We start from the raw sequence: 27,902 nt of genomic DNA, 5'->3' as shown, positions 1-27,902 counted from the left end.
CCTGCGATGACAATGGCCTCCAGGGCAGGGCTGTGGGTGGGGACCTCCGCAGGCGTCAGGCCGAGCTGCCCGTCAGCAGCTCTCTCATTCGTTCTTCAAATAACATCATAACATGAAATACGCCTTTTCTGCTCAGATGCCACCACAAGCCAGAGAAGCAGAGAAGACCCCTAGCCTCCTGGGGCCACTCGGTTCCCCTGCGTACCCGGAAGAGAAAACAAGAGCTGGAAGCTCAGACAGCCGAGGGAGGCTTCAAGACTTCTGATACCAAAGAACGTCGGAAACAATGCTGAATGTCAGCGGCTTTCGCGAGACGCAGACCATCCCGCGGTCCCCAGCCCGGGTGAGCACGCAGCTGGCAGGGCCACAGGCCGGCGGAGAAGGACGAGACGCCCTGAACGCTAGCGAAGCCCTGAGAACACCCCAAAGGAAGGCCAGCAAGATGGTGGACGAGCACAGATGGACCTGCCACGAGGGACACGGGGCTGGAGTGGGGGAGCGGCGAAGCCAGGATACGAGCCGTAGAGGGAGGTGCCCGTGCTGCCGTTCACGTGACGCTCCAGGATATCACGTGAGGGGCCCACGGAAGCCTGCATCCCCCAAAACAGAGGACGCAAACATGCAGTCAACACATATACAACGCTGCACGCGTGTTAACGCGCACGAGCGGCCCGGGGATGTGCACGGGGTCCGGGAAAGACAGGCACTGGACCAAGACGGCGGGGGGGCGGGGGAGCACGACGAGGGTTCAGGACGGAGAACACGGGGGCACCGACGGCACCCTCGTTTCACTTCTGAACAGAAGGACAAGCACGGAGAAACGTAAACGTGACGCTGCCGAGCGGAGGGCGCGAGACCTTCGTCGTAGCCTTCCACACCTCGCAGGCTGCCTGACGCCAGGAGCGTGCGGGAGCCCAGCCCTCGGGCTGAGGAGGAGCTGGGGCGGCGAGGACGCTGCCTGGCGGGCCCGGGACTCCTGCGTCCGAGCTGGCCTCCAAACAGACACGGGGCAGTGGCCACCTGGGCCTCCAGGCTGAGGGACGCCCGGGTGGGGAGGTGGGGGCCGCCGGCCACGTGGGGCGTCCCGATGACCCGCGTCCTTAGCACGGAGCCTGTCTTTGCCTGGAGACCGGCGGCTTTTCTTCTGCGGGCTGACCAGCGAGGCGAGTTCTGGGAACGGCCCTAAGAGAAACCCTGAGACGAGGGTCTTTGAGCGGCTGACAGCTGACAGATGACCGCCCGCAGAACGACAAAGCGGAGCTGTGTGGCGGCCGCATCACACTGCCGCGCCCTGGGAAACTAATTGCTCCGAATTGTGGCGGGCAGCATTATTTTTCTGGCAATCATTTTCTTTGAAAGCCCAAAATGAGCATGAAACAGCTCTTTTGACCGGACATAAAAGTTAAATGTCCCAATGTTGATCAAATTAACTTCAGCGCTGTGACAATGGACTGTATTTGTGAAGAGATACGGGGGGACAAAGGGGCGCTTTATGCTGAGATTTCACAGTTGTGATGTAAAAATGTTCCTGAGGGCCTGGCCCGCAGGCCGCATCGCACAGGGAGACACAAGAGCCCTGTCACTTGTGGAAAAAAAAATCTCACTTCACGGCCGAAAGCTTGGGAGAGTCCAGGAAGGACTGTGTGAGCTGCAGTCTCTGCTGCCCAGTTAATGCCCCAAACACCCCCCAAGAGCGTGACCGTGCGCCTGGAGAGGGACCACCTGTCCCCACGGTGGGTACAAAGGTGCACGCGGCCCGCACAGCCCCCCCCCCGAGCCCCGGGGAGGGTCTGAGCCACCCCTCCGGGTGGACAGGACCCCAGGCCCCGCGCAGAGGCCCCAACACAGCCCACTGCAGAGTCTCTGAGCCTGACGCCCTTTGCTGATCAGAGGTTTGTCTTCTTTTAACCTTGCAGAGCGAGAGAGTTTTTTTTTTAATTTTCTCTTTTTTTTTTTTTTGGCCCCGACTCACGGCATGTGGGATCTTAGTTCCCCGACCAGGGGTCAAACCCACACCCCCTGCATTGGATGCACAGAGTCTTAACCACTGGACCGCCAGGGAAGTCCCAGAACAAGAGATTTAAAGCAAAAAATTATTGCACAAAAACGTCAGTTATAATTTACCATAAAAACCCAGACGAACCCGCTGGCCGCCCTTCATTAACACTGGAAATCCTATTTCCCAACATCTCCAAGGGGAGCCCTTCCCACTAAGCCCGTCGCGGCAAGGGTGTCACGGGCGCGGTGCTCCGCAGGGGACATGCATGGTAGGCGCTGCTCGTGGTGTAAACAATTCTGAAAGTTCACACACTTCAGACGAGAGTTTGACTCTCAGGGTTTTTTTTTTTTTTTTTTTTTTGTTTTTAAATAAGCTTTTTATTTGGGAATAATCTTGGATTCACAGAAAAACTGCAAACACAGCACCGGGTGCCTCTCGGTTTTAACCCGAGGTCCCCCCACCAGCTCGTGGGGACAGGACCTGGGCTGACGTGCCACCTTTCCCGGGCCTGACACCCTCGATCGGATGGAAACGCGAGCCTGCGAGGCTTTACGGGGAGATTAAGCCGGGAAGGCGGGCTCCCCTCGGACCCCGCACTGTTTCCCCGCGTCCATGCCGGCCGCAGACAATGTTCCCAGAGGTTCCCAACGCCCTGAATGGGAAACTGTTGGTGGCAGCGTCCATTCAAAGGGCCAGCATGGCATTGTCCTCCCAACCGGCAGAGAGAATGTGGTCTGCTGGTGGCTGCCAAAAGCTTAGCATCCCCGATGAAAGGGCGGCCCGTCATTCACTGCCGACAGAGCGGCCCTTTGTGCGGGCGGCCCGGCCCCGCGCGGCGGAGGTCCGGATGCGGCTGGCTGAGCGCCCCACAGAAGCCCTTCATGGGAACGCAGAGCCGGGGAAGGGCCCGAAACCCAGAGGCCGCTCTCCCGGGGGCCGCAGAGCACAGGCGGTCCGGGGCAGTGACACATCCTCGGACCATCCGTCTGACGACCTGACCACAGCTGCCAAGCCCAGCTCATTCCCCATCCAGCCGGCTCAGGCCTCGAAGGAGGCCCCAGAGAGGGCCTGGGGACCGCAGGGCCCCAGCCGCGCCCCAGCCGAGCAGCCCTGGGAGGCCGGTCTGGCCGCTGCGAGGTGACCCCTCCCAGGGGGGCCGCTCCCAAGTCTGATGTGACCGCACGCGCCCCTGGGCCTGCTCCTGAACCAAGGCGCTGTGCGCGTCAGGCCGGTGCCGTGAGGGCGGACAGCCCGGGGCCTCGGCACAGACTGAGCGATGCTGGCGCCTGGCTGCGGACAGGGTGAGGGCAAGCAGACCCCCGTGTCCCCCTCGTGGGGGCCTCGGAGGGGGCAAGGGGCCTGATCTCCGGCAGCCCGGAGGCGAACTGGAGGCCACCGTCTCGTCCCGCTGAATGGCGGCACGGGGACAGGCTCCTGGCCGTCCGGCTCCATCCAGGGCGCGTCTCGGCCGAGCACATGCGCACAGAAGGAACAGGCACAACTCGTGGTCCGGGCAGGCTGGCGAGCTCCTGGGGAGGTCTGAGACCCCGCCCCAAGCCCAAGCGGACTGAAGGCTCCACTTAGGGCGCGGGCGCTGGTGGGAGAGGACTCCAGCTGAGGACACGGCCGCTGGACGCGCTCCGGCAAATCAGGGCCAAACACAGCCTGTTAATCGGGTGTGAGGAGCTCCCTTTCTTTCCCAGACGACGGCCCATCAGCGGTGACCCCGTGAAAGGTCACATGAGACCATCGCAGACAGATGGAGGGCCCCAGAGGGTCCGGGGGGAGGGTCCTGAAAACCAGCTGTGACAGGGGCCAGGGCAGTCGGAGGGGTGTGCTGGGAGCCTGGGCAGGCGACGGAAGGAGCTCGCGCACTCTGACGACCGCTGAGGCTGCCTCCCCTCTGGCCAGGGGCCCGCAGCCGGGCCAGGAAGCTGGGGCAGAGCAGCGCGGGAGGCGGCGCTCGGCCGGGCAGGGCAGACCTGCCCAGCCAGACGCTCCAAGGGGCCTAGAGCCGGAGCCCGGCGGGCGGGCCAGAGTCCGGGAAGACTCAGCCCGCGGCCAGCGGGACCCCAGCCCAAAGGAGACCTCCGTCTGCCGTGGCTCATCTTCCCCCCCAGACGGAAAAGAACGTGAGGCCACCCACCGTCCAGCGCGTCTGGACGGGACAGCGGGAGCCTTGGGGCAGGGGTCGGGCTTTGTGCGTTATCCCTGGGTCGACATTGGCAAGTTTCGTATTTTTGGTAAACAGGAAAAAGCTAACTAGGAAAAATGGCTTAAAGAGCAAGCCGCACTCCTCCCCGGAGGTGGGCCGGGGGAGGCCCCCCTCAGTACCTACCTGTCGAGCACGTAGCCCAGGGCCTTGTGCCGGATCCCCGAGTACACAGAAGGGCTGGTCTCCCAGGCAACCAGGTTGGAAGCATCGTGGAAAAGATGGATGTTCACCAAGTCAAAGGCGCTGCGGGGACAGAGGCAGGAAGCTCGTAGGAGGGCTGGAGCTGCCCCCCCAGGCCACCCCGCCTGGCTCCTCAGGACAGGCGCACCCACGCTGCCCAGGCGCGTCCTCCTCCGAGGTGTGGTCAGAGAGGACACACAAGACCTGGAGTCCTCACACAGGGAAGTCCCCACACGGACGCGGGAGCTCGGCCAACGGAAAAGGGAGCTGTTTCTCTGAAGAAAGGGACCTACACAGGATCCCAGGAGCTTTCCTCAGAACGGGGGGCCGGGGAGGGGGAGGGGGGAGGGGACAAGGCCCCTCCCCAGGCCCCAGCTCCTCCGCGGGCAGCTGGTGCTACAGCCCGAAGCCCCGTGTGCCGCTCAGTGTTCACCATGGGGTCCCCATGCCATGGGGGTCACTAAGGGATTCATTTCACTCTCCAGAAGAAGCCCCAAGCTCACAGCCCTTGGAAAACCCTTGGGGAAGCCCTGGCAGCCCAGTGTCGCCTGGGCTTCTGAAGGGACGTGGCGAGGCGGGTTTGGCCCGTCAGCCTCTCGTGCCCAGGGAGCCCTGGGGGCATCGCTGCAGCCTGTCTGCCGCACGGCGAGGTGGGGGCCATCCGCAGAGTTGGGACCACCGGGCCCCAAGATGCAGCGAGACACGTGCGCTGACCTGACAGCACTGCCCCGGGCCACATAAAGAGCTTGAATTCTCTCCTACGGCCTCATGAGGACCCACTGACCCCAGGCGGCCACCCCGTGCCCCTCCCACGCTGCACCGGGGGGGGCCCGTGGGACTGAGGGCAAGGGCAGAGTTGGGGGGTCAGGTCATGAAGGCTGCGGCTGTCTCAGCTCCCCCGCTCTCGCGCTCTGGGACCCTGGCCCCAGGGAACGCCCCGACCTGCGTGGCCCCAAGGAGGGGCCCGCATGGAAATAGCAGGGGGGCCGTGGTCACTGGCTGACGCTGGCACCTGACGGGGGCGCGGCTCCTGAGGATGGGCTGCAGGCTTGGCCTGAACAAGCGGTCAGCTAGCGGCAGGTCAGGCCTCTCCCCAGGGAGACACCCCAACCCCAAGACCTCACCGTGCAGACCGTGGACCTCAGTCCCCCGGGGCCCGACCCCAGGTGGCCGAGCGCACGTCGGGGAAGCAGGACCCGCCGCTGGACGCAGCAGCAGGGGGACCGCCATGGGGAGGGGCTGCCAGGGCACCCACGGGATGGGGAGGCGGGCGGGAGCGAGTGCTGGGACACCAGAGCCATGGGCCCGGCAACCACGCTCTGTGTCACACGGAGTCGCCAGAGCAACAAGGGTCAAAGAGTAGAGGGTCGGGTCAGGTCGGGCAGCCTTTGACGGAAGTGCCCTCGCACCGCTTGTGTCCAGTGCTAAAGGGGGAGCATCCTGGGACGCAGGGAACCACGGTGGACGTACCAGTCCGCAAGGCACCACCTCGTCCGGACGAAGCCTTTCCTCGACCACTTGCACTGAAAAACAAACAGGTCACACTGGTCAGCAGTGAGGGGGCAGGAGGGCACGCCTGGCTCACAGGCAGTCGGGGCGCCGAGACAAGTGGGACCACACAGGCCCCGCGCTGGCTGCGGGCAGGGAGGAGACCACGAGGCACGACGCCACCGTCTCCCAGACCGGAGGGGCTGCAGGGGCTCAGCCGGCCAGGCCATGCGGAGCCCCAGTGGACAGGAGGACGCCCCTGGCCAAGTTCAGGGGGCCCCGAGCGGCGGCTCCAGCAGGACCTCCTACGCAGCAGCTGGCAGGCCTGGCGGGTGACAGGACGCATCTGAGCCGGAAGGAAGCTGCGCGGTCTGCGCGGAGAGGCCGCCACTAGCGGGCTCGGGGCCTGCGGCATCATCACCGCGAGAGAGCCGTGTGGGACCGCGGGAGGCAGACAGACACAGAAACCCCGTCTCTACTTCTGCTCCAGCAGCCCCACCTCAAAGAAAAGAGCTTCTGCTGGAGAAGCTGGGAGAAGCCTCGCTGAGCCGCCACCCGTCCTGCTGTCCCGCAGCTGGGGTGGCGCCCGCCCCGGCCAGCGTCAGCGGCCACCTCGTCCCCTCGTGCTCACGCTGGGCGGGGAGGAGGGCGGGATGCAGCCAGGCTGCCCAGCAGCTGCTCTGTGACGGAGGACGTTCCGTGTCGGGGGCCGCGTGTGACAGTGGCATCATCAACTTTCACTTAAATGGCCACACGGCACAGGGTAGCTTCGCGGCCTGAGCCGTTTGGGGAGTGGGGCTCCGCCCGGCACCCCTTGCAAGTCCCCGGAGGCACGGGGGACCTTCCTGAGTCCCCGGTGGCAAACTTTAGCGCGCTGGAGGGAACGTCTGTCTTCTCCGGGACCCTCCGCCCACATCCCAGGGCAGCGTGTCAAGCGTCCCCGGAGCACAGGAGCCAGTCCTCGGGCGGGGGGCATGTGGGGCTGTGCCGCGGTGACAGGCGGGGTAGAGGGCGGAGACCGTGCGGTCCCGAAGATGGTAGCCGAGTGGGACCCAGAGGCCGACGCGGCGAAAAACGCTGCCTCCTGACGGCCGTGTCCAGGGAAGCAGGGGCCCAGGTCAGCCACGCGTTTCTTTACTTCGTGCAGACGGTTCAGCGGCTAAAGCGCTCTCCACGCGCCTCCCTAACCGCCTCCCCGTTAGTTTTTACCCCCGCCCCCCGACAGCCAGCCGCCACGAGGGACTCCTCTCTTCTGCTCCGTTCGGCGCCCCATGGGCTCCTAACCCCACCCCCTGCCCAGACTGCTCTCGCAAGGTCACCACGGCCTTGAGTTCCGGACGAGTCCTCAGCCGGACCGCTGATGCACTGACCCTCTCTCTGACCACGTCTGGTTCAGGATCCAGCCCGCTGATCAGCGCAGCGCCTGCGGGACCCAGGAGCCCTCGAGGTTGAGAATCGCACCCAAGGTCACGTGGCAAGTGGTCACCCGCTGGGGCGGGCCCGGTCAAATCCACCCGAAGGTCCGTCGCCTCCCCACTGCCGCGGCGGGGTGGGAGGGGGTCGCCACGCGCGCCGGCTGTCCGGGGCGCCCCGCCCCCCCTCGGCCTCTCCGGGAGAACCAGCGACTTGTCTTCCGTCCGGAGCCACGTCCTCCTGCAGAGAGTGGGAAGCGGGCGCCGCCACCCTGGTGCCCTCGTGCACATCGGAAACCAGGAGCCGCAGCGCGGGCGGCCTGACTCCTGGGCTCAGGGCGAGCCTCGGAAGCGGGACCAGGGTCTGGGCCGGTTCCCTGGGAGCAGCCGGCAGGGCAGCCTGCGGTCAGCACACATGTCGGGAGGCTGGGGCCTCCAGCACAGAAGCTTCCGGAGGCAGATGCTCGTTGCAAACGGAGGCGGGGTGCAAGCGGGCGGGGCTGGGCCTCCTCTGCCTCTTCCCAGCCCAGTGCACGCTCCCCGGCTCACAGGTCATCGGCCGCCTTCTCAAGCCACCGCAGGCTCCAGGCGACGGTAGACGGGACGGCAGTGGCCGGGGTGCCCCCGGGGTGCCCACCCAGTTCTCAGAGAGGCTCTCACACTGGAGTGGGAACCATGTCACGCCCGGGGCGGGGGCGGGGGGGGACTGCCACATCGTTCACCTGACAATATTAAGTCTCTGCTCGAATGCCCTGTTAATAGGATTCCTTTACCAGCAGATGGATGGCGAATACAGGCGGTTTCATCTACTAAAAGACGGCATAAATCACGGTGAGAAAAGGGAGGCTGCGGGAAGGTTATCACCACCCAGCCTCCCCGTGAAAGGCCTGCTTCAGAGCATTAGTGAAATTAATTCATCTTTCATAAGAGCTTGGAGCAGTCCCTGTGATGTATGGTAACAACCAATTTCTCACTACGGGCAAGAGGAAAAAAATGCCTCGGCCCCGACTGACTGCACAGACCTGCTTTTTGAAAATGGTCTCACATTGTCTGGAGGGCTGCCCCCAGAGGCAGCACGTGGAATTCACGTCGAGCCAAGAGCGCCCACAAGCCACCAGGGAAAGTTCTGTCGGTTTTATGTGCAGCGGGCTGTAATTATTTGGAATTGCACCGTGCCTCCATCATGGTAATTACGTTTAGATTGCCCTTAAGTGACGGTAATAAAAGAAAGAGAAATCAGTCTTAAACGAATTCCCTCCCCCAAAACGTGTTCCAATAAAGCTAAAGGCCTGGCCTGCGGGCCCAGCAGGAGGGGAGCAGCCACAGTGCAGCCTCTGGGCACCGCGGCCCTGCCCGGCGGCCTGCTGACCTGACGCACGCCGGGCAGAGGCTTCTAGTAGGACACGTGAGCCCGTCAACGGTCCTGGAGTTCCTTACGCCTGAGAAATTCCACGCAGGAAAATGAACAAGCCCTGAAAACTCTTATGTCGTCAGACCCGGCGCAGCACATGCTCCGGCAGTTCCGTGGAGCAGAACGGGGCCCCCAGGAAGGCCAGCACCCCGGGGCAGGGGTCACCTTGTCCCAGCAACACGCCGCTCTAGTCGAGACATCGGGGTCTACCCAGAGACCCCCCCAACCTCCTCCCGCCAGAGACGCACACCCCCTCTGCCTGCGGATGACAGTGAGGCGGCCTGGAGTCGGGTCTGAGGAGGGCTCAGCCCCCGCAGCCGGCACGGGCCAGCACCTCGGAGGGCACAGCGCATGGGGTGTGCAGGGAGGTGGGAACCACAGCTGAGGTCCCCACACCTGCCCCCCCCAACACAGGTCAACCTCAGCCCAAGCTTCACAGCCGCCTGGGCCCTGGAGGGAAGAGAAATGCGGGGAGACCCCCAGACACGCCGCGGCCTGGGGAGGGAGTCCGTGCAGGGCAGAGCCTGAGGGCCGGGGGGGCAGGGAGCCCCTCAGGAGGAGGCCGCGGTCCAGGGAGGGATGGAGGCCAGAGCCGCAGGGGCGGGGGGCAGCGGGCCAACCGGGAACGCAGAGGCCCCCGCCCAGGTGCCGGACACCTTCTCCAGAGGAAGCAGTGGGGCCCCCTCTGCCCAGCCAGGAGGACACGGTGACCGTCACAGAAGCCTCCTCTTCGGGAGCTTCACAGCTCCTGGATATGACAGATGCTGGGACCCTCCGGTGACCCCAGCTCCGAGGGCACAGGTGAGGCGAGAGGACCCCGAACTCCGGAGTCGTCGGCAAGTGACGAGAGGACGGGGGACAGCTGCGGGCTGGGCGAGTCTCTGGGGTGACGGGGGCCGCGCGCGGGGCGCCCACCTCGAGCCAGGTCACCCAGGTGCGTCGCAGTCCTTGGTGGGGGGCGCGGAGTGGGAGCTCCATCCCAGGCAGCAGGCGTCCCCTGGGGGAGCAGCGCCTCGAGGGAACGGGCGGGTTCGGGAAGAGCAGAGGCCCGCCTGCCGTCCCTGCCGCCTGCCAGTCACAGGCCACGGGCTCGCCCTGGCACCTGCCGCGGCTCTGGACTTCAGAGGCAGTTAAAGGCGAGAGCTGCGAAGATACTTAACTGCTCAGAGGGCTGCCTCAGATGCTCCCCGCCCAGCCCCACGCAGGCCCGGGCCCAGCCCTGCCCGCCAGCCACCCAGCCCCCGCGCTGATCTGGGCGAGGCTGGCTTCGTGGCCGTTCCCAGCGGCCCTGTCTTCTCTGCCAGGTGCGTGGACCCCGGACATCAGCAGGGGCGTCAGGGGTCCCTCCTGCAGAGCAGCGGCTGAAATGCCAGAGCCTCTTCCTTGGCCCGTTCAGGGCCTCTTCCTTGGCCCGTTCAGGGCCGTCCCCAGCGGGCCTCTGTAAGCGGGCTCTCCTGCTGTTAAGGTGCCCGCGTGGGGGAAGAGGCCGAGACCCTATCTGTGGTGCTGCAGGCCCCGCCCCCGGCCTCCCGGCAGCTTGCACCGTTTTCACCGGGGTCCCCGGTTGCTCTCAGGCCAGGGCCGGTGCCAGCTCCCGTGCTGCCTGCAGGGGAGCGAGGGTGAGTCTGGATCGGGATGGGACCGGAGACCGGCACTGACGGCCTCTGAAACTGACTTCTCAGCCCTCGCCCTGATCCGGAAACCTTGGGCCGGCCTCCCGCTGGACACGTCCACTGGCCAACGTGCCGGGAGGACTGCAGGACTCACAGGCTCGGCCGCACTCATGGGAGGCTGAGAACGGAAGCTTCCGGAGCCTTCCGGCCACACCCTCCTCCAACCTTGGACACAGAGCAGAGGGGAGCAGTGCCGGGGGGCAGGGGCAGCGGCGGGCGGGGCGGGAGGCGGGCCCCTGACACCGCGTCCTTCAGGGCGGCGGCCACCTTTCCTCCACCGCAGGATCGGGTCATAGAGCGAGTTAATAAAGTTGCGGCCTTGCTGAAATCAGCTCCCAGGGCCGCAGGAGGGGCGGCTCCGCAGAGCCACGGCGGCCAGTCCTCGGCCAAGCAGACCTGCTCTGTGGGGGTTCGGGGGCCGCCCGGCTCTCAGTCGCACCCCCGAGGGCTTCAGTCACGGGCCACCTCCTACTGCGAGCCAACAGGCCCCGAAAGGGAAGGTGATCCAGTCTGGATCAACACCCGGACCGCACAGGTTACGAGGCGCCACAAACGCTGGTCCTGAAAGTATGCACTAAAAATACCAGAATCCAAAATTACGTGTGCAGCCTAACGGCTACATAAAAATGACAAAACTATACAAAAATGCACTAAACCCCAGAGGAAACACATCCACGCTTTCTGACTGTGTCTGAGCAGAGGGTGAGCAGTAATCCTGCACTTCCCTCCGCTGAAGCGCACGGGGTGGGGACACGCGGCTCCGGGCATGCGGCTGCGCCTCTCGGCCACGCCCGGGGCTTTCCCCGGGCAAGAGCCGGGGGCTCACTCGGCACCCTGGGGGTGGGGAGAGCCCCCCGAGTGCCGCTGTCGCAGCACGCCCGAGCTCTTTGGTCGGGTTGCATCACTGGCCAGATCGACCTGCTCACACTGAGGTTTGCTGGGAGGCCCCTGGCACACCCCAGGCCCCAAATGAACAGATTATTGTTTTTCTGCCTCTCTGGGGGAAGGTTCCTTTGCCTGGAAACGATGATGATTGGAAAATTTGCCTACCGATGTAACGATAAACACCACGGACTCTCCCAGCCCTCATCTAAGACCACCCAGATGAACCCACAAGGGTTTTAGAACCTCCCAGACGGACAGAATACTGGAGGATGACGGCAGCCGGGGGATCCCCTCTGTGAAGTATGAAGATTTCACGTCCTAAATTCCACCTAAAAGTAAACGCACTAGTACGAGTGTGGCCGGCGGGGCCCCGACGTACCTCGGGGAAGTAGTCCTGCGGGAACTTCTCCTTTTCCAGCATGGGCGTGCTCTCCAGCGTGTCTGAGTAGATCTCCTTACCAGTGACGTTTTTATACTTCTTGGCTAGGAAAGGGCAGAGGAAGAACCGGGGGTAACTTCAGCTCTTCTCGCCCTCCCCCCAGCTCAGGCCACGCGGGATCCCGCGTCCCACCCAGGCAGTGCTGTGGAGGCGAGGGAGGCCCCAGGAGGCAGGCCTGACGAGGGCCACAACCCCAGGCAGGGCAGAGGCTCCCGGGGATGCCGTGGCTCATGCATTCCCATCCCCGGACCTGGAATCTGACACTGGGCTTCATTCCCCGCTCCGAGCTCCCAGCCTGCAGATTTACAGGGGCTAATTGGCATCCTCTGAGCAAACTGCGACTGTATTTAAAAGGGCCGTGGCGTTACCGTCCACTCACACTTAAGATGAATTTATTTAATAACAGCGATTTCTTCCTTGCATCCAGCCAACATCACTCATACCCAGGGAAGGGGAGTCCTTACGTGAGACGGGGGAAAGGAAAGATGGCCAGGCACTCTGGGCCAGCGCTCCCTGGCCACCCGCCCCGTCCAGTGTCCCACGGGCTCTCCCCACATCTGGCTGACGCCCCGCACACAGGGCCTGGTCTGGTCCTTTTACACCCAGACCTGGGACCGTTCCTTTTCAGAGACCACCGTGGGGTTTAATGCACAAAATGTGTCTATTCCTCAAACTCTTACTCGTCTGGTGGGTGGGAAGGCTGTCGGCCTCCCCACGAGATGCCGGCAGAGAGCCCAGGCAGCGGGGGTCGGGGGGCCTGCCGAGACCACCACGGGGAGACCTCAGCCCAGGCGGTCGCCAGACTGCCCCCACCGGCTGCCGGAGCATCACCTGTCCCCTGCTCCCGGGCCAGGACACTGGGGTGAGGGTCCTGGGCTGTGTGGAGATCCCTGGTGTTTGGGACGAAGGACGAGCCGTCCCGTCAGAGTGTCTGTGGAGGCCCTGCCCCGCGTCCCAGGGGTAGCCCCGCCTGCAGTCTCTGGGCCGCCTGCCCCCACGGGCTCACTGACGCACAGACAGCACGTGACGTGGACCCGTCCCCCAGGGCGGAGCTGCGCTGTACCCAACGCTCCTCTGACCTGGCTCCCCAACCGCGGAGACGAGCCTCAGATGACAGGTGCAGCTGGCTCTGAGGCTACCCTCCCAACCCCGGGTTTGCCCATCGGGGGAAACGCAGGCGAACCCACGAGCCAGGAGGCTGGTGCCTGGGAAGGTGGGCACAGGCCGGTGTAAACAAACAAGGCACGAAGCCACGACCCGCTCACAACACCCACCTGCGGTGGGAAATGACGCAGAAGTGTGTTAATCACAGGAGGCACTTAGTGTAACCCCCCATCCATCTCCGTGGAAGGACAGCGTTTATCAAACATCACCCCGCGCAGCCGGCATCAGGGTGGCGGGGGGCGGGGTGGGGGTGCTGTCTGTGAGGCACGCTGCCGTCACCGGCACGTCGCGGCCAGCTCCCCTTCACGAGGCGGACGGGCCACCCCGGCCCCGGAGCGGGCCAGCTGACCACTCGGGCTGACGGCAGGCCTGTCCCGCACAGACCGCCCGGGGCGCCAGGCTCTCAGGCGGCCGCAGCCTGCGGTGTGGACGCACCGGCCTCGCCCCTCCCTCCACCCCGCCCGGGCCTCCAACTCCCCTCCTGGGCCCTCCCTGCACCCGTGGGCACCAGGACGTCCACTGAGTGCCGTGGCGCCCGGCCAGAGCTGAGGACGCGGACATGGGACGCAGACACGACCCGGAGAGCGGGCCTGGGCGTGAGGCGGGGAGACGGACGTGGATTAGGACACGGGACGTGGACACTGCCCGAGTGCGGCCGCCCAGAGGCCAGAGCCGGGTCTTGCTGACGAGGCTGAGTTAGTGGGAAGGAGGAGGGAGGCCGCTCAGAGCGGGAGCACGGCGGCCGCGCGTGGAGGACGGGAGGGTGTCACCTGGGGGGCGGTCAGGGCAGCCCCGGAGCAGGGCGGAGCTGAGCCTGATGGAGGAGCGAGGGGTGGCCCTGGGCCCCCGCGAGGCCTCTGAGGAGGGTGAGGGCCGGGCGGAGGTCCAGCCCCTGGCAGCGGCCGGCCTCTGCGGGGTCCTAGGGACGCCCCTCCTCCCGACATCGGGCTCGTCCCTGGGAGGCGCCGAGCTGCTGCTGGGGCCATGAGGGCCCACCGTCCGGGCGCCCTGCAGGGGGTTATTTATCCCTCCTTCCTACACCCCTTTGCTAACCGCCACGGCCCGAGTATCGCCTGGACCTGAGAATAAAGAAAGTTCTTTCTAAAGGTCTGTTCAGGACAGGGATCCTCGTAGCAAAGGCTGAATCACCATAACAGCCCACTGGGGGCATCGGTTCCTGAGCTGCAGAGGGGTGGACGCACCCCCAAATGGACATCCTCAGGATGGATGGATGTCCGCAGGGCAGGCGCACCAGCCCTCGGTGAGCCAGGTGGGCACAGGTACAGGACCAGCCCCGAGGCGTGGGCAGCCACCTGCAGGCTCTTGGAAATGAGGACAGGGCAGGGGCTGCAGCAGCAGGCAATTCTGCTGAGGTGAAGCCCCAGTGCCCCTGAGGAAAGAGAAGGAGACTGGGGAGGGGTGGGGGGAGGAGGCCTCTTTCTTCTAAATGAGACTGTATTTTTAGAGCAGTTTGGGGTTTACAAAAGCTGAGCTGCAAGTGGAGAGCTCCCATCCTCCCCCCGAACAGCTTCCCAGCATCCCGTGGTGGTAGGCTCGTACGCGCTAGGGGTCCTGGCAAACGCACGACGTCACGTATCCACCGCTGCGGTGGCACGCAGAGCACTTCCACGGCCCTAACCCCCCGTGCCCCACCGGCCGTCCATCCCTCCCTCCCCCAGCGCCTGTCAACCAGCCGTGCTTTCACTGTCTCCATCGTTTCCTCAGTCGTTGGCCACATACTGCAGGCAGCCTCCTCCAGTGGGGGCTGCTTTCCGTCAGGAACACGCATTTTAGGTTCCTCCTAAAAGGTTCCTCCATGAGTTTTTGTATCTTGATAGCTCATTTTGTTTTACTGCTGAATAATATTCCATTGTCTCTGGACCACAGCTTCTTTATTTGTTCATCTATGAAGGACATATTCTGTTTACTTCCAGTTTTTGCTAATTACGAATAAAGTTGCTATAAACACTGCTGTAAAGGTTTTTGTGCAGACATTAGTTTTCAACTCATTTGGGTAAATGCCAAGGGATGTGTAAGAGTATGTCTAGCTTTGCAAGAAACTGCCGACCTGTCTTCCAAAGTGGCTGGACCATCCTGCATCCCCACCAGCAGTGAGTGAGAGAGCTCCTGTTGCTCCACGTCCTTGCTAGCACGGTGTTGTCAAGTTTTCAGATTTTAGCCATTCTCATAGGTGCGTAGTGGTTTTAATTGTTGTTTTAATTTGCATTTCCCTGGTGACATATGATGTTGAATACCTTTTCATCATATGTTTATTTGCTATTTGTATATCTTCCTGGGTGAGATGTCTGTTCAAATCTTTAGCTCACTTTTAAATTGGGTTGCTTTCTTATTGTTGAGTCTTAAGAGCTCTTTGTATATGTTGGATAACAGTCCTTTATCAGATGTGTCTTTTGCAAACATTTTCTCCCATCTCTGGCTTGTCTTCTCATTCTCTTAACAGTGTCTTTTGCAGAATGTAAGTTTTTCACTTTAGTAAAGTCTAACTTAAAATTATTTCTTTCATGGATCATGCTTTTGGTGTTGCATCTAAAAAGTCATCACTGAACCCAAGGTTCACCAACATTTTCTCCTATGTTATCGTCTAGGAGTTTTATAGTTTCACATTTTACATTTAGGTCTATGATCCAGTGTACGTTTTTGTGAAGGTGTAAGGTCTGTGACTAGATTCCTTTTTTTGTGTGTGGATGTCCAGCAGGTTCCAGCACCATTTATTGAGAAGAGTATCTTTGCTCTGTTTTGTTTCCTTTGCTCATGTGTCAAAGATCAGTTGACTGTATTTGTGTGGGTCCATTTCTGGGCTCTCTCTTCTGTTCCACTGACCTATCTGTCTCTTCTTTTACCAACACCACACTGTCTTGATTACTGTAACTTTATAGAAAGTCTTGAAGTCGAGTAGTGTCAGTCCTCCGACTTTGTTCTTCTTCAATATCGTGTTGGCTATTCTGGGTCTTTTGCCTCTCCATATAAACTTTAGAATCAGTTTGTCAATATCCACAAAATAACTTGCTGGGATTTTGAATGAGCTTGTGTTGAATCTATGGATCAGGTTGGGAAGAACTTGACAATACTGAGTCTTCCTATCCATGAACATGAACTGTCTCTCCACTTATTTGGGTCTTTTTTGATTCCTTCAATCAGATTCTGTAGTTTTCCTCATGTAGATATTATACATATTTTGTCAGATTTATTCCTAAGTACTTCTTTTTGTATGTGTGCTAAGGTAAATGATACTGTGCTTTTAATTTCAAATTCTACCTGTTCAATGTTGGTATCGAGGAAAGCCACTGACTTATGCTTATTAACCTCATATGCTGCAACCTTGCTTATTGGTACCAGTTTTTGTTGCTACTGTTGTTGGTGGTGGTGGTTCCTCGGGATTTTCTATGTAAACACGTCACCTAAGGACTAAGACAGCCCCTTCCCATCAATAAGCCTTTAATTTCCTTTTTTTTTTTTTTTTTTTTTGTCTTATTGTATTAGCCAAGGTTTCCAGTATGATGTTGAAGAGAAATGGTGAGAGCGGACATCCCCGCCTTGTTACTGACCTTAGGGTAAAAGTATCTAGTTTCTCATCATTAATTTTGACGTTAGTGTAGAATCTCTGTAGATGTTCTTTATTGAGTTGAGGAAGATCTACTCTTTTCCTAGTTTGCTGAGAGTTTTTATTATAAATGGGTGTTGGATTTTATCAAATGTTTTTTCTACATCTATTGATATAATCATGTGATTTTCTTCTTTAGCCTATTGACGTGATGGATTACATTAATTGATTTTTTGGATGTTGAATCAGGCTTGCACACCTGGGATAAATCTGAATTGGTCACAGTGTATAATTTTTCTTATACATTGTTAGTTTTGAGTTGCTAATATTATACTGAGGAATTTGCATTTTCTGTTCATGAGAGATACTGGCCTATAGTTTTTCTTTTTTGTAATACCTTTATCTAGTTTTGTTATTAGGGTAATGCTGGCCTCATAGAATGAATTAGGAAGTTTTCCCTCTGCCTTTATTTTCTGGGCGAGATTGTAGAGAGTTGGTATAATTTCTTCCTTAAATGTTTGGTGGAATTCACCAGGGAAACCATCTGGGCCTGATGCTTTTAGAAGGTTATTAATTATTGACTGAATTCCTTTTAATAGACAAAGGCCCATGCATACTATCTAGTCCTCCTTGAATGAGTTTTGGTGGATCATATCTTTCAAAGAAGTGGGCCATCTAAGTTATCAAATCTATAGGCATAGACTTGTTCACAATATACCTTTATCATCCTTTTAATGTCCACAGGATCAGTACTGATGACCCCTTTCTCATTTCTAATACTAGTAATTTGTGTCTTCTTTTTTTCTTGGTTAGCCTGGCTAAAGGTTTACCAAGTTTATTGATCTTTTCAAAGAACTAGCCTTGGGTTTCATTAGTTTTCTCTCCTGAGTGTCCGTTTTCAATTTCATCGATGTATGCTCCAATTTTATTATTTCTTTTCTTCTGCTTATTTTGGATTTAATTTGCTCTTCTTGTTTTCTCAGGTTGCACAGGAAGGCTAGAGGAGGCTGCAGTCCTCTATCTCCCTCCCCCGTTGGGTAGGCCCTGATCAGACCCCAGTGCGCTGGGCTCAGGGTTTCCCTGAGGGCAGGCCTTTAGGAAGAACGGAGTTGTCTGGGCATATTTCACAGTAGCTACTTTCCCCTCCCCTGCCAGAAATGTCGGGGGATTTTTCTTTGATCTTCGGCGTGAGAGCCTGGTGAGCTTCCAGGAGGTAACGCCCACGACAGTGTAGGCCCTGAGCCTGGGTGCGCTTCCCCCGCCTGCTGCCCACGCTCGGCCTCTCTTAGTGTCCTGACCGTGCGGTGCTCTTTAAGAGCTCAGTGGGCTCTGACTCTCCGGGCCCGTCTGTCTGTCTCCCCGGTTTGGGGGGCAGCAGTTTGCCCCGTGACCTTGCTCCTCTGAGGGACCTAAGAAGAGTCATCTATTTGCAGCTTGTTTGGATTGTCTCTCGTGAGGACTGAGTGACAGCTTCCAAGCTCATCACGTGCTGGACCAGAAACTGGAGTCCCTTTCATCCCTTTTCATCTCAAGTTTCTAAGCAGGAACGTATTTGTTAAAATTCAGGCTGTTCCTTTTCAAAAGTTGACTCAAACTTCACAAACCTGATTGCTTTTGCCGTAGTTCAATTCCAGGCAAAAGCGCGAGCCTCAAAGAGCCGGGGCTGTGGAGCGGGGGCTGGCAGCCCACGCCTGCCCGAGACCCCGGCCCCGCCCACGCTGTGGATCGGTCGGCGGCAACACCTCCCACGCCGCGCCCCGTGGTGTTTTCAGACTCGGCACAGCCTCCCGCCAGGCTCGCCGGCTCAGGGCACGGCCGCTGCCCGTTTTATCACGGTTCTTGTCACTGACAACGTGGAGGTTTTGCTAGAGTCAAATGTACGTCGGAAGGTACAGCTGTAAATAAACTGTGGGCTGGCCAGGTACTTTAGGACGAGTTTGATTTAGTAATAAAATATGTCTGCAAACGGTTACTTGGAAAAAGGAAAAGTTCAACATATGTGGCACCTGTGGAGCTTGAGGTGCAGGTTTATGAGAAGCGCAGCCTGTTCTGTTTCAGCGTCCTCTGGAGCCGCTGTGTCCGCACAGCCCGTCTGCTCACAGCTCCGCGGCCCGAGGACAGGACACTCGACGTCCAGTGTCTGCTAGGGTCGTGGGAAGAGCGGCCCCAGCCCCGGCTCCCGCCGGGTCTGCTGGGCCGCTCCAAGCTCCTCGGCAGGAAAGGCAGGCGCTGCGCCTCAAGCGCAGAGAAAGCTCAGGCTACGGGGCCGGTGAACGATCACCTGCTGGCTGGGACCCTGTGCTCAGCGCTGATGGAATCACTGCTTCCCAACTTGGTGAGCGCGATCCGTCTCCCGAGTGAGTGGTGATAATGAATCTGAACAAACCGACATAACCAGCCGCTCCCACAGTTATCACACCTCGGGAGGCATCTCAGATTAATGTGATCTGGCTCAACAGCCCAAGCGGAGCTCAGACAGATTTACATGTAACACGAAGAGACAACCCTGCGTGGAAGATAAATGCACACGCATCCCGCAGACTGAATGGTGCAGGGACGGCAACTCCTCGGATCAGGGCACAGGCTCACACGCCCTCGTGTCGTGAGCACCTTGGGTGACTCTTCTCAGTACAGACAAACAGTGTTTACCCGCTAAACACGGGGCTACGTGTTCTGCTCTGCCACAAACACATGCTCTCGCCCATTTTTTTCTGAAATATGCTATCCTCCAGTTGTGTTTTTCATTTTTTTTACTTTCTCACGTTCGACAGGGACACAGATACAAAACACTTCCCTCTCCTCTTAACTGTATTATAGGAAAGCTAGAGTCACCCGCCAGAGCCGTGAGGGGTGGCAGAGGTGCGGTAACGGGCTGGGACGGCCACGGGCGGGGCAGGACGGGGAGGGGGAAGCCGCCCAAGCACAGGCCGGCCACCTCGGCCTCAGAGAAGCCAGAAAGCAGGTGTCCTCACGATTCCCTGCTTAGTGACTGCACAAACCCCTCGAACAAACCCAGACCATGCGGTGCTCTCGCAGGAACACTGGGTGGGAGGGACCAGGAGAAGCCAGACTAGCGGGCAGGGGGTCGGGGGTCCACCAAGACGGAGAATCCCGGAAGACAGCAGAGCACGCATGGAGTCTTACCTTTAAAGTCAAACTGGGAGATGTTTTTTAAGGATTCGTGAAGAAAGTAAAAGCTTCCTAGTGCCTGTAGAGCAAACAGAGAAATGGAGTGAGGCCAGCACGGGAGCGTTTCTAAAGCAGTCCTGAGCGGTGACTAAGAAGCTAGCTCTTAGCTAGTGGGTGAGAAAAAGTTCAGCTCACTGCAGCCCGATCACAGCCCCCAAACTCAACAGTCAGCCGCAGACACTTCCCGACCCAGGAGGCCAGGAGCGCCGGCCGCTAGCCAACCCCGAGTGGGCATCTCCCCTGTGGCCGCCCCCGCCGCCCCCGCCTCCCGTCTGCTGCAGGGTCCAGCGGTCCAGCGGGCGAGGGTCGGGGCAGAGTGGATGGCTCCTGAGTTCAGGACACGGCTCCGTTCCGGGCAGCACAGCCTCGCCGTGGCTCTCCCTGCCCCTCGGCAGGCCAGCCGCCCGCTGCCCGGTCCAATGCCCCCCCATTCACCTGCTCGTCCTTCGGGACTGAGCTGCAACCTCAGAGCCTCCGGAGCCACCGGCCCTGCCCATCCAGGACCAACAGCACAAGCACCCCGGAGCGCCCGCCGGGTGCCAGGAGCTGTTCTGGGCGACGAGTCAGCCCTGCTTGCCCCCTCAGGAAAAAGGCCAAAGTGCAGGGACCGGGCTGGGGTGGGGATGGGGCATCCGGCGCCAAAAGTCGCTTGTCTACCTGGGATTCAGACTTAACTGGGTGTGTGTGCGCATGTGCGCGTGTGTAGTTACACATCTTTTTCGTGTGTATCCATGTGTGTGACGGGGACTCAGGCATGTGGTCAGTGCCGACAGGCTCCCCACGGCGCAGGCACAAAATAAGCGGAGCGCACGTGCTGCTTGCCTGACTCACCCATCAGGTCTCTGCCCCGAATCCTCTCCGAGAGGAGCTGGGCACCTTGGCGCACACACCCGAGGACCAGCCTCCGCCCTCTGTTCTGACCGCGGACAGTCAAGGCCCCTCCAAGAAGAGGGACATGGGCAGCACTGGACCCTGGAAAGCTGCAGGACCACACCCACGAGCGAACGGATATCTTCCCATTTGCTTGGGTAAAGAAAGCTCTCCGAAAAAGCGTAAGTAAATAACGCAACTGCAAAGATTTGAACTATTGCCTCATTGGATGTGATAAAGCTAACATAATATTAAGAAGTTTACAATAAATAAATGGAAAATAAATTGCCAATGCAGGTACAGAGCTGTAACTCATAGCGTCAGAAAATCCATAATTAGCTCTAATGAATATTTCAAGTCAAAGTTCAACTCAACTTTTTCAACGTCTGACCGACTCCATCGATACAGTTCAGGGCCCATTTGTCACAGGCTGTGAGGACAGGTGGCGGGGAAGCAGCCTGCCGACGGGACGCCGGCTCGCGGGTCTTCCGACCCCGCGCCTGTCAGCAGTGTGTTCAGCACGTCGCAGAGTATTGACTCCTTGCCTGTTTTGCTAGAAACAATTAAAATACTTTTTACATATTTATAAACCTGACTGTCAAGAGTGCTTATTAATTCTCCATTAGCGAAATGCAGTCCAGCCGCTCCTGTGTCCCCGGAGCAACAGACACAGGGCGGGCGCCCTGACCGCCAGCAGCAGGACGGCCTCAGGGGCGGCCTCGCCCCGCGGCTACGGGGACCCAAGGCCAGAGTTCTCGCGACAGGGCTCTGAAGGGGTGCTGGGTGCGGACCGGCTCCGGCCCGTGTGGCTCCTGGTCCCACCTGCCCGGCTCCACTGGATGCTCGAGGGTCTGCAGTGCTGCGAAGCCAGTCCCCTGCCTGTAGCAGGTCAGCTAACGGCTGACGGGACCACAGGCCACACTGGGCGCTCGTTGGCCTGCGGGACCTGGGCTCTGAAAGCCGCAGGCCGCTCTGCAGATACACAGAGCCAGGGCACGGGACGGGGCCGCAGGTAGACGGCCCCCACGCTGGACAGGGAGCCACGCACCCGCAGACGTCGGCGAAGCGTGGATTTGCGGAGGGCACCACGGACGGAGCCGCCGCCCACCCGCCGCGGGCCGGGGACTCACCGGCAAAAGCTACTCCTTGGAAACACCCCTCCACCTTTTATGTGCAAACAGATCAGACATTCATTAACCGATCATTTCTGCGCCGACATCAGCGGCCCAGGTACAGGTTAGCCCTCGGCCCCCGCGTCCAGTTGGCTTTCAGAGACGGTTCCGAACCCTCAAGTCAAATCGACTGAGCAGGAAGGGGCACGGGAGTGGAATTTTCTTCTCCAGATACAATGAAAGAGGAAACCATACAAGTGCTTCTCGCACACGACCCCAAGGCGCTAACAGTGCCTCTGAGGGCACCGTGGGGACAGGAAGGCCGGGTCTCAGCTCCCAGGGCGCCTGCAGAAGGGAGCTTCCCCCCTCAAAGTCCCAGGGAACACCCACCGCCGTCCCCCGGGCAGGGGGCTCCCCGAGAAGCCAGCTGCTGCATTCTAGGACAGGAGAGGGTGTGCCGGGGGTCACACACAGCCTCGGGCCAGGGAATCTGCCCAGCAGGAAGGCCAGCTGCCTTTAAATGCAGCACAGCTCCTCCCGGAAGGCACTACATTACATTGTTTCTACGGATAAAGCATTTTCAACATGTCATTTTTAAAAAAAATAAAATAAATGCATCTGAGAAGAGGATAAAAACTTCCTAAGACACTGCTGATAATGAATCCTCAAGTCTGCAACAAACCACAGACCGTGAGCTGCTCTACGTTAGGATCGACGGGCGTGAATGACGCACGGCTGGAAAGGCCCCTTGGTTTGGAGGTTATGACGAACCCCTGACACGTCACCTGCTCTATCCCGGGGAGCGCCCCGCAGGCACAGGGCCCCCAAAGGAGGTACGGCCCTGCATGTGCACACGCGCTGTGGCGTCAGGGAAGCAGCGGTGCTCAGCTCAGCACCGACATTCCAGTCAGGATCAGATGCAAACATCTCCACCCTCGGAGAACAAAGTTCAGGACACGAGAGGCTGTGATGTGGACCCAGGCTGGCTGTGAATCCCTTGTAACACGGGGGACCCACAAGCTCTGAGCACACAGCCATGGGGAGGTGGACAGCTCCACGGCCCCACAGCTAGTTTACACCCAAGGGAAGCCGTGCGTAAACACGCACACAGAGCTCTCTCTCAGAAGCCGGGGCTCTCAGGACACACGCACGGGAAGGCAGGCGGCACTGCCAGAAACACCAACAGACCCAGCAACCCAATGCCTAACAACGTGAAGACAGATACTTGTGACCCAGTCCTACAGTGGAGCACTACACAGCAAGGAGAACGAGCAAATCACACCAAAAACCAGAGGGGCTTCGCAATGTTGAGAAAGAGGAAAGTTCCTGAAACTTCACAGGGCATGGTGCCAAGATACCAGAAACACAATCAAAAGAGTGCGTTTAAACAGAGCGAAGGAATAAGTGATCGGCACCAAACTCAGCACGGGGGTTATGGGGGGAGCAGGGCGATAAGCAGGTGCACACGGGGTGCCACTGCTCTAGAAAGGCCTTAGGCTGTGTGGGGACTTCCAAGGTGTCCACTGTGCTGGACACTCCCAACGCAACTGTCCCCCCAGAGGTGGCTGCCATCCTGAGCGTCGATGACCAAGGTCAAAGGCACCCCTGGAAGGGCTCAGAGCCTTCACCAACTTTATCCGCACCATCGTACCTACTCCCTCCTCAGGAACTTGTTTTGATGACTGTAGCTTTGTAGTACAGTCTTAAGTCAGGGAGTCTGGTCCATCCAGCTCCATTTTTTCCCTCAACATTGCTTTGGCTAAGGAACTTGTTTTATTTTCCATACAAAGTTCTATTTTAGAAACGTTTGAAGTTGCAACATGTAACATTAGCTTATTTATAACGCTACAAGATCCAATATACAATAATACTACAAGTTATTTATCCAGTTTTGCTGTTGGACATGACGACTGCTTCCAATGTTTTCACTATTAGAACCAATACTAAAACGAACATTGCACGGTGTCCTTGAGCACATGGGAGAGATACACACCCGTGTGTATTAAATGTGCATGTATGTGACATGCGGCTGGGGTTTCTGGGTCACGGTGGATGGGCATCTTCCACGCAGGCTTCTACACGGAGCCCAGCAGTGCCTGCTGCCCCACACCCTCACCAGGACCTGGTGCCGGCACACCTAGATCTCTGCCAGCCGACTGGGGTGAAATAACACATCACTGCTGTCTTACTTGCGTTTTCCTTAGACTAGCGCAGCTGAGCACCTCTTTTTAAGAGGAGTGGAAACTTGGGTTTCTCCCGTGAACACCTTATTTTTATCCTTTGCTTATTTTCTATTTCCCTTGTCTACTACTTGCATTACAGAGAATTCCCCCACTCTTTGTGGCTTACCTAGTCAATTTTTTACGGTATCTTTCATGAAATGAAAGCCTTTATTTATTTTTATTTATTTATTTATTTATTTATTTATTTATTGCGGTACGCAGGCCTCTCACTGTTGTGGCCCCTCCCGTTGCGGAGCGCAGGCTCCGGACACGCAGGCTCAGCGGCCACGGCTCACGGGCCCAGCCGCTCCGCGGCACGCGGGAGCCTCCCGGACCGGGGCACGAACCCGCGTCCCCCGCCATCGGCAGGCAGACTCCCAACCGCTGCGCCACCAGGGAAGCCCCCTTTATTTTTAAGGTAGTCAAGTTAGCCGACATAGTCCTTTATGGTTTCGCCTTTACGTCTTGTTTGGAAACCGTTCCCTAGTCTGACCCCACAATGAGTCTCAATATTCCATGTAAAACGCGTAAGGTTGTTTCTTTCCCATTTAGGTTTTTACAATAACGGGGACTTATTCGTGGGTATGGCGCAAGGTGAGATCTAGTGTTACTTCATTCCATATGGAATTCCAGCAGGCTCAGCGGCCACGGCTCACGGGCCCAGCCGCTCCGCGGCACGCGGGAGCCTCCCGGACCGGGGCACGAACCCGCGTCCCCCGCCATCGGCAGGCAGACTCCCAACCGCTGCGCCACCAGGGAAGCCCCCTTTATTTTTAAGGTAGTCAAGTTAGCCGACATAGTCCTTTATGGTTTCGCCTTTACGTCTTGTTTGGAAACCGTTCCCTAGTCTGACCCCACAATGAGTCTCAATATTCCATGTAAAACGCGTAAGGTTGTTTCTTTCCCATTTAGGTTTTTACAATAACGGGGACTTATTCGTGGGTATGGCGCAAGGTGAGATCTAGTGTTACTTCATTCCATATGGAATTCCATACTGTCCGGTTTCCCCATTACGTATGTGACGACTCATTTACCACATTTCCATCCGTTTGGGGATCTGCTCTCTGGGCTCTCGGTTCTGTTCCATTGGTCTATTTCTAATAGCACTTTTTCCTAGTTTAGCTTTATAATAAGTCTTGATATTTAGCAGCATAAATAAATGCCCCGTTTTGCTTTTCTTCATAATTGCTTTTGTGATTTTTGGCCCTTTATACTTGCATATAAAACTCCAGAACAACTGCCAAATGACACCCAAAACATCCTGCTGGGGTTAGGGTTACAAACACAGATTGACTTGGGGACAGCTGACGTCTTTGTGATACTACTCAGTCTTCCTGCCCAAAAACATGATATATCTTTAACCATATTGAGGTCTCACTTCTGGTTGGTTAAAGCAGCGAATTGCTTTAAGAGATTTTAAAATGTTAAGCCAGCCTTGCAATCTTGGCATCGGCCTGGCTTGATCGCGATGCACATGTTTACACCTTTGCTGGATTCTGTCTGCTGTGCTGTGTCTGGGGTTTTGCCTGTTCCCAGCCTGTCTCCGTCCTCACCACCCGGTGAAATCGCTAAGCCAAGTCTTCGTGACGGCCCAGCTGCAAATCCGCAGGCGACTTTCTGGGACCCCCCAGCTTCCCAGCAACACGGAACCTGCCCTCCTGTCACCGACCTGTCCTCCTGCACGGGCCTTCCTTTTGGGTGTCAGGACCCCACTCTTGGCCTCCCCGGGGTCTCTTCCCGAGCTCCACGTGGCAGCAGCCGCCAGCTCACCCTGCAGCGCCCGCCCTGGAGGCCCGCCTCAGCTGCAGGGCACTCAGTCCCCACGCGGGCTTCCCGCAAGGATCCAGCCTCTCCGGCTCGGGCCACCACGGCGTCGGTCCCCCTCATGCTCCCACTGAGAACCTCGCTCTCTCTGGACGCCTCCCGCTTCTCCACCACCACGTCCCCCACAAACGTCCACTCCCCGCATGAACTCCGCGATCACAGAAACGTGTCTCTGACCTCCCCTGCCCCACACCGGGTGGGACCCCCGCTTCCTCCACTGCTTCCCCGCCTCTCCCCCACCTGCTGCCGGGGCCACCAGGAGTCTGGCCCTGTGCTCCTCTGCTCTCCAGTCACCCTTCCTCACGACAAGCCCACCCAGCTCACAAAGCTCTGGCCACACTGGCCCTTGAGGCCTGGAGATGGCCAAGTTCTGCCGTCATCAAGGCAATACCTGCTGTGCCAGCTTCTTCTCACGAGAGCCTGAGGCCACAGGTTTCCATGGGAATAGAGCCCTGAGGCCACAGGTTTCCATGGAAATGCTGCCTCCTCTGAGCAGCCCTCCCGGACTGCAGCCCCACAGAGTCCTTCTGCAGTGCTGCCCACTCTGGCTGTGTGCTTATTCCCTTCTTTACCGGGAGTGGAGGGAGCTCCTTGAGGGTGGTCTGGTCACCTCTGAGTCCCCAGCACAAGGCCTGGCACATGGCACGAATCCACCGGTCAGACGAGAGAGTCGCAGAGGCGCAGGGCACCCCGATGAGAGACGGGTCCGCGGCTCTGGAGCCAACGTGCAGATTTCAAAGGACAACCTAACACGCAGCCTCCAGCGCCTCCAAGAAGCTGAGCCTGACTGCGAAAAATAACGCACTTTCCCCAATAAGGGGAACAACCGTTTCTCAAGAGGAAAAGCCCCAAGACTCCGGGTTTTAAAACAATTTAATAGATGGAGGAATAAATCAAAGCGAAGTTACTATAACACTCCTTAGATTATAGACAATAATAAATGAAACAAGGCGCCTGCTTCCATCAGTGCAGAGCTTCACTGATCTCCTCCGTGTGATAAACTCCCGGACGGGCAGCCTAACCGGACAAGGAGGCACGGCTGGCCGTGCCAGCGCGCGTCACCAGAAGGCGGCCCGCGGGGACGCCGCGTTGAGGCGTTGCTGCTTCTCCGAGCAGCTCTGCGACCTCAAACAGGAACTGACGGACTCCCCACGTCGGCCTGTGGGCTAAACGCGGAAGGACGCCCCCGGACCCGCGCTGACCCTGCGGCCCCACTCCAGGCAGCCCGCCCGCGCCAGGGACGTGCGTAATGTCATTTGGTCCCCCGCCGACTGCGGCATCAGAAGTTAATCAAATCGGTTGTCCACTGTATTCATCCACTTACGAAGTTAATGATACTCCGTTGCTGAATTAGAAAGCATTTTACAGAGCGTGCAGCAGGGCGGCGGGCATGCTGTGCCCCGGGCGCTGAGCCCTGTCACAGCCTGGCTGTGCTGTCCCCCGTTGGGCTGCCCGGTACCCAGCGCAGGCACCGAGGTCCTGACGGGGGGCAAACCGCGGAGACGGCCGCTCAGCGTCCCCTGGCCCGCGACAAACCCCACCAGGGTGACATGCTGCTAACCCTTCCCAGTCGCCGCGTGAAGAGGGCTGGCGTGTCACCAGATGGCCTCGCAGGCGGGCTGCAGGGAGGGCACATTGCCATGGCCCCGCGCTGCAAGGACGCTGGTCCCGCCCCGACCTGCGCACGGCGACCTTGGGCCCAGGACAGCCCTCCCAGAGAACCCACGCACCCCGCAAACCGCCCGCGCCATATCGAGCCGCGCTCAGGCAGCGCGAAGTCTGGCCTGAGAGCCTGAGGGCGGCGCGGGGTGTGGGGCGGTGACGGGGGCCTCGGAGGGACGGTCAACTTCTGAGCAGGGGGCACCATCCCCAGGACGTCCTGACAGAACAGGTGGAGCCGGGGTGCTGCCCAGGCAGCTGGAGGTGGGCTCCGCCGTCGCCTGAGACGGGGAGGGTTCGGGAGGGAAGGCGTCCAGCTTTGGACAAGCTGGGGCTGAAATGGCCCTAAGACACCTCAGGGGGACATCAGGCCCAGAGTCCAGGACAGACGTTTGGGCCCAGATGTAAATGGGGTGCTTGGTGTGTGGAGAGCCCCCCAGGAGGGACAAGAGCCAGTGCAAAGCGCAGGGGACATGGGGCCGTCAGCGGGGACACGGTGGGTCAGCGGGGACACGGGAAGGTCAGCGGGGACACAGGGAGGTCAGTAAGGACACGGGAGGTCAGCGGAGACACGGAGAGGTCAGTAAGGACACGGGGG

At 59.0% G+C, this 27,902-nt stretch overlaps 1 protein-coding gene across 5 annotated transcripts in view; it reads right to left on the bottom strand.

Annotated features, from left to right (window-relative positions):
• The window catches only part of INPP5A (inositol polyphosphate-5-phosphatase A), a 179,839-nt gene that overhangs the window by 41,058 nt on the left and 110,879 nt on the right, over window positions 1-27,902 (bottom strand). For 4 of the 5 annotated variants that reach the window (XR_008616268.1, XM_007101183.4, XM_028480948.2 and 1 more), the window contains exons 5-8: window positions 19,573-19,636; window positions 11,643-11,746; window positions 5,865-5,917; window positions 4,338-4,457 (exon numbers count right to left, since the gene is read on the bottom strand). Coding sequence is in view for 4 of the 5 variants with exons in the window: in XM_007101183.4 (XP_007101245.1) it covers window positions 4,338-4,457; window positions 5,865-5,917; window positions 11,643-11,746; window positions 19,573-19,636 (341 nt within the window). In the remaining variant the exon portion in view is untranslated. The remainder of the gene's footprint in view (window positions 1-4,337; window positions 4,458-5,864; window positions 5,918-11,642; window positions 11,747-19,572; window positions 19,637-27,902) is intronic. The other variant, XM_028480950.2, reaches the window with a different exon arrangement.

Source organism: Physeter macrocephalus, chromosome 20 (genome assembly GCF_002837175.3).
Source record: "Physeter macrocephalus isolate SW-GA chromosome 20, ASM283717v5, whole genome shotgun sequence".
Lineage (NCBI taxonomy): Eukaryota > Metazoa > Chordata > Mammalia > Artiodactyla > Physeteridae > Physeter > Physeter macrocephalus.
Note: the sequence above shows the minus strand (reverse complement) of the source record. Positions and strands in the feature narration are given on the sequence as shown.